The 6,611-nt window shown below is 35.8% G+C and overlaps 1 protein-coding gene across 1 annotated transcript; it reads right to left on the reverse strand.

Moving 5' to 3' along the window:
* Nucleotides 1-1,086: 1,086 nt before the first annotated feature.
* LOC120276133 (60S ribosomal protein L5-like) lies at nt 1,087-1,788 on the reverse strand. The gene has a single exon (XM_039282862.1). The coding sequence runs from the start codon at nt 1,786-1,788 to the stop codon at nt 1,087-1,089; it is 702 nt and encodes a 233-aa protein (XP_039138796.1).
* Between the last annotated feature and the right edge of the window lie 4,823 nt (nt 1,789-6,611).

The raw sequence follows: 6,611 nt of genomic DNA on the forward strand, positions 1-6,611 counted from the left end.
ATCCCTTGGTGATTAGAAGTTTGTTGTTTAATTCCTATTATGTAAAGCTTGGGCAATAGTTAAGTTAGGCCCGACCCGAGAATTATTCCCGAGTGTAGGTTATTTTTGTTGGGTTAGATTATTGTAGCGAGTCTTAGCTCATGGGACTTGAGTGAACCCTAACTCAGTAGCTCGGAGCCGGGTAGGCTCTCGACCCTGAGTATTCCGTATTTCGGCAATAATTATTATTTAATTATTGCATTGTTTGATAATTTTTATTTATTTGCGTGGTATTTATGTTTATTTATTTATTTTTCTTATTTGCATTATTTATTCGATGAATTCCTCCGTCCGTATTCAGTATTTTTCTGCGGTTTTTAGTACATCTCCATTTCGGCTCGCCCGACTAGGAGGAGTAAGTCCTAGCCATGTGCACATGTTTTTACGTAGTAGCGCTACCCCCGATCGCGGTCGAAGATCCGGCTACAGCTGTTGATATTACGTTACGCTACGCTCCGATTTCATAGTCGAAGATCCGACCTCGTCTTTGTTGATTTCGTTATTAGCCATGGAGATGTATTTCTACGTGTTTTTTTCGTGTTTTTGGATTATTCCGATGATTACGCATATTTTTACGTGATTCAGTATGAAGCATGAGCTATTATTCTGCAATATCTGCTATACTTGTTGTTTTTTTGCGATCCTACTGGGCCCTTGTGGCTCATGCACTCTGTGTATTCTGTTTTCGCAGGAGAAGATCAAGTTTAGGTCCAGGGGGTGTCGAGAGTCGTATTGTCTGCAGTTATCGATATCTTGTTATTACACCTTGAGAGTGTAAGACTTGTATTCCATCGTATTTGTAATTTGCAAACTGTTGGATTGTATTTGTATTCTGTAGGGCTGCTAAAGCCCGTACTTGTAGTATGTCAGTTTTCAGTACCCTATTTGTGCTTTTATGTTCTATTCATATTTGCTTGTTAGGGTTGACTCTGACCAGGTTTTTAGCTGAGGCCTTGCACCCAGTGGGGCCCAGTCCCATTGGATGCGGTCGATCTGTCCGCGGGCCCGGCTGTGGGGCTGGGACGTGACATGCACCTTTTTGTACATCTACTCTATCTCATCAGCCTCGAATTCTTTCTTTAGGTAGGCGCTAAAGTGTGACTGGTCTTTCTCAGGTTCATCCTCCATCAAACTCCTCATGTAGGAGGCAACATGACCACTGAAAATATACTTCCTATAAGCCTCTGCATCAAGTTGCTTGTCATCATTCTTGGAACCAGCAAAGCGCTTCTCACTGTGAGGAAAATCAAGACCACCATCTAATGCTCCCTTGAGAGCACCCAAAACACAATTTCCAGTGGTGGTTCTAAGAAGACCAATATCCAAGCGAGCGCGGAATGGCCTCCTACTCTCAGCTGGCTCCACTGAAAAGTCCTCCCCGGTGACCTTAACATTTCCTTGATATATTTCAAGCATCTTCAACACACAGCGGGCCACAAGAAGGCCAGTGCAGTATACTGCAGCATAGTTAGTGAGACCAACTTCTAAACCATAGCAAGTTAGCTCATGGGCATATGCTGCTGCCATGACCATATCACATGCAATGCTTGCAGATACTATTCGTGCGATGATATCCTCATTTGTAAATCGAACAACAAATTGATATTTGGGAGTGTTATATTTACTTTTATCCTGATTTATGAGGTAAATCCTAGCCTGATAATCAATCTTCCCAGCCCTTCTTCTCTTAAACCTCACTTCAACACGCTTGAAGTAAGCCTCGGTCTTCTGGTCTTTCACAAAAGCCATCCCGCTTCACCAATTGGGGGAGGGCAAGCCTAGCGGCTTTTCGGAAGGAAAATAAAGGAGAGAGAGAGAGAGAGAGAGAGAGAGAGAGAGAGAGAGAGAGAGTAACACAAGTAGTGCAAAGTTCTTGGTGATCTCAACACCAAGGTCTGAGAGACCAGAAACATGCAGATCAACCTCCTGTGAGACACCATCACCCTTCCCTCCTTTAAACACAGTTTTGTCACTAATCTTGTCGCAGTCCATGGGGCAGTAACAGGCGGTAGCATCGGTGGTGGTTATCATTGTCCAGGTCATTCTGGAGCCTTCGCGGATTGGCATCATCTTCCAGTTTTCATTCTTCTCGAAGCAGCAACATGCTTGGCGGCATTATCTCAGCCACTCAACCATGCCGGTGACGGGTACAGCAGCTGGCAATCAAAGCCGTGACAGCAACATCCGAAGAGATGGTGACGACGGCAGCGGCGACAGCGGTATGCTTGGCAGCATTATCTCAGCCATCCAAGCATGCCGCGGTGATGAACAATGGCAACGAGCGGCGACAGCGGCTTCTTCCCTTTTATATATATATATATATATATATATATTATATGAATAAGCGAGAGAGATAACCTTTTTTCCTCTTTTTTTTAATTCTCTTATTTTTTTTTTCCTCTCCCCGTTCTCTCTTTTTAAAAAGACTTACCCGTTCTTATCTTCAAAATCAAAACCCCCCGTAGAATCATACGATCAAATCTTTTTTCTCCCTCCTTTTAAAAGCTTTGACCGCCCTTTCTTATCCTCATCTCACTCTCGTTCATATCCTAATACCACATCACAGCAGATCAAACCGAAATAGGATAGGATCATTTTTTTTAAATTTAAATATATATATGTATATATTTTAATTAATTAATTAAATTTTTTTAATTAATTAATTAAATTTTACTATTATTATTATTTTTTATTGTTTTGTTTTATTTTATTATTATTTTTTAATTAATTTCAAATTTGAAATTATGAATTATTTATTATTATTTTTTAAAAAAAATTAAACCCCTCAGGATGTGTTTGTGCGCCTTGGGATCTACATTTCTCAAGTTGCTTCGAGATTTGTTCATAGGTTTTAGGATCGCCCGGAGATGTGTATTCGGATTATCCTAAGATTTGTGATTGCCTCGAGATATGTGCTCTCAAGGGCAATTTTATAATTTGCATTTATGCCTCAAGATAGATTCTCAGGGCAATTTTGTAATTTCCATTCTTTTATTTGCCTTGAGATATGTTCTCAGGGGCAATTTTATAATTTGCATATTTTTTTTGCTCATCTTGAGATTGGTATTCTACTCCAAGGCAACCAAATAATCAATTAAGATTAAGATTAGGACAATTAAATTTTAATTCTAAATTTATCTATGATTAAAATGTATTAGAATTTAAATTAAATTGAGATTTGAGTTCCATTAGGACATGGGGTTCTATTAGGACATATTATATTTTTTATATATAAACAAAAGCCTGATAATATTTATTCAATATTTTCCTTATTGAATGTATTATTTTGTGATCCTCTTTTTGTTGTTCTATGTATTCTAAGAACTAAGTTTATTGGCATCGTGCTTGGACCGTTTGGGAGTCTTGTGCTTGATTCCTTCTCAGAGGCCTACTGCATTGACAAGATCACCAGGACTAGAAAAGGTTTTAGCTTGTGCTCTTCTTAATTTAGTGCATAAATCCTTTCTTTCTTGTGGTGTTTGCTCTTTGTTGTTGAGTTTTGTCTATAATTTTGGTTCTTTGTTCTTTGTTCTTTGGTTCTTTGGTTTGAGAAGTGTGTGAACAAGGATCTTGTTTGGTTTCTTGTTGATTGGTGAAGTGCTCTTAGTTTTTCTAGTAATCTGTTTTTTTAAGGTTGCAATTTTGAATAGTTTCTATATGTTTGATGGCTATAATCTGTCAAGCTCTTAATTGAGTTTTCTTTTTGATTAAATGTATGTTATGGGAAAAGATAGATGCTTTTTAGATTGGCTGTGAATTTTATGGGTTCTTTTGAATCAAACACAGAGCAAGATTAACTTTTTTTTTCTTTTCTTTTTTTTTTTCATATTGGAGGACATTGGGAGGTCTCCATCATATTCTCAAGCAGCTGCTTGGGCCCTAAATTCCATAAAAGCCTTAATTTGGTTAGCAGGCATGCCATGTGATTAACTAATCCCATCACATCATAATTAATACTCTTTTAGTTTTAGTTGCCACATGATATTATGAGAAATATAATTCAATCCATTACCAACTAATTAAGTTCATCTTCATATATGTATGCTAATTGTTTTGATTTATAAGATGATCACAAAAGTGACTAATTAGTGAACAACTTGATTCAAAATATATAAAATAAAAACCAAAGAAATGGTGTGTGCATGTTCTACAACAAACATGAAATGAAGGCCCAGACCAGACAATGAATTTTGATTAGAACCTTGTCTTTGGTCCATTCTTGAGTGTGCCTTGTATGTCTATAAAACAATGCAAGTGAAAATGTACAACATCCTCATAAGATCCAATGTTACAAGACAAAGATATTAGAGACATGACATGAGAGCTTGTTAGAAGGTATTACACCCAATTTTGTCTGCTGGCCAACGTTCAGTATGTCTTCCAGGACCATTCACCACATTATTAGTATGTTTATCAAACTCCCAAAGTCCATTTGTACCCTATGACTGTAGTAGGAAATCATCGTTTTAGGTATAGCAAAATTAGCAAAAAGTTTACTTAGGTACCCGCCTCTAATATTAGATATAAAATTATATATATATATATATATATAGACAGTCATATTTATTTCCAAGTGATTTGTTTTAAAATTGGTTTTTTTAGATGCCAGCAAATTAAACCAACATGTGTTTTAAAAATAAAATAAATTAAATTATAATGCTATTAGTATAAATTTATATACTAACAGCAGATTAAAACACAACAGAAGTATTCTTCATCATATTATAAATTTAGAATGTTGTTAGTATAAATTTATATATAAATATATATGAGTACTTGGTGGGCTGCCTACATAAATTAATCATATCAGCCACACCCATCCTTTTTGACTAAATGATTGTTTGTGCTAATCTCTTTAATTAACCAATCTTCATCCTCCTACTGTACAATTTGATCTTGTTTTTATGCTTTGACATAACTACTAATTCTTTACCAACTTTCATTTGTGACTTTATCTCTTAGTGTTGAAATCTTGACTTTTATTTGTTGGTTTGTTTAAGATGGACTACTTGTTTTATATGCTGTGTAGGTTGTTAAAAAAACACACTACACGTTTTGGTTATGCTATGTGTAATGAATGGTTTAACATTGGTTAATTTAGTGATTGAAGTGTATATAAGATTAAATGATTGATAATTTCATGAAAGAGGTGTGTATATATACACATAGCAATTGATTAACTTCAACATTTACTGATTAGTATTTATTCTTGCTTGATGTATACCTACAATTATGATGTCATGTAGACAACATCAAAATGCCAAGATTAAAATTGAAAGTTATGAAAGTAATCCGATCTGAAACAAATCCCAGTTGATCTGTTGCTACATCTAATGAAGGTGGGATGTCATCTGCTCAAATGCCTGATGCTCAACCTCGCACCTCAAGTCACTCATTAGATACCGATTCAAACCACAATGGAGATGATGAAAACCAAGTCCATGGTAACATACATGAAAATACCGGTGGCTTGATTAATGTAAACACAGGTATTTTGTGCAATTGATTTCCCAAAACAACTTTTTTGAGTAATGGATTAAACCATTTTGTCTTGCCGAATGGGCACATGAATTGTTTTAGTTGACAATGCAGGATGCCATAAAGGAATAGGACAAACAACTTTGGAGGAGTTGTGGGCACTGCCTCCACAAGATAAAGTATTGGTCAATGCAAATCATCTTGGACAACCAATTGGGCTTGATGCACAATTGTCCTCTTCATTCTTAAGGAATGATCGCTCACTCTCGCCAGAAGATTGGTCTCCAATATGAGAGTTGGCATAAAGTGCCAAAAACATTGAAGGACGAACTATTAAACTTCATCGAGGTATTCTTATATAGTTAAATTTGTGTTATGCATAAGATGCTCTTTATTTACAAATCAATCTTATTATATATGGTCATAATATTTGGTTGAAATTATGTTTGGTTGTCAAATAGATGCGCTTTGTTCTTGAAATCCCAAAAGACTATGTGCTTAAGTCTTTGGGAAAGAAATGGAGGGACTACAAACATGATTTGAAGAAAAAATATTTCAAAAGAGAGGATGGGCTGCAAGCAAATAAAGAGAAGCATCCAGAAGGGACCATTAGCTAGCAATGGGAAGAGTTAGTTGACTTTTGGTACTCGAGGAAAGGGGAGGTAGGAATAATATATTGTTTATTTTAAATGTAATAATCATGGTATCTTACATATGTAATTTAATGTTCATGTTATTATGCAGGAATCAGAACAAGTTGGGGTTTCCTCTAGAAAGCAACAAAAGTACACACACACTTCTGGTTCAAAAAGTTTCGCAAGAAAAGAAAATGAAATGATAACTAGTTGTTAACTCTTTCAAGTCTTCAATATTTGGTCATGTATGATTTTTTTCAAAGAGTACGCTTTGTTGTTAAACATTACTAATCTATATTTTCTTGATTTAGGAGCTTAGAAGTGGAAAGAAAATAGGGCATTTTGAGTTTTTCAAAGTGACCCATACTAAAAAAGATGGATCATATTTGAATAAAGAGACAGAAGACATTGTGGTACTAAGTCTTTTTCCATTATTCTTTCTTCTATTGATTTCTTTAG

The sequence above is a fragment of the Dioscorea cayenensis genome, chromosome 14 (genome assembly GCF_009730915.1).
Source record: "Dioscorea cayenensis subsp. rotundata cultivar TDr96_F1 chromosome 14, TDr96_F1_v2_PseudoChromosome.rev07_lg8_w22 25.fasta, whole genome shotgun sequence".
Lineage (NCBI taxonomy): Eukaryota > Viridiplantae > Streptophyta > Magnoliopsida > Dioscoreales > Dioscoreaceae > Dioscorea > Dioscorea cayenensis.

Bases quoted from the DNA above. Each gene is read 5' to 3' on its own strand.
- LOC120276133 (XM_039282862.1), bottom strand. From the start codon at position 1,788: ATGGCTTTTGTGAAAGACCAGAAGACCGAGGCTTACTTCAAGCGTGTT.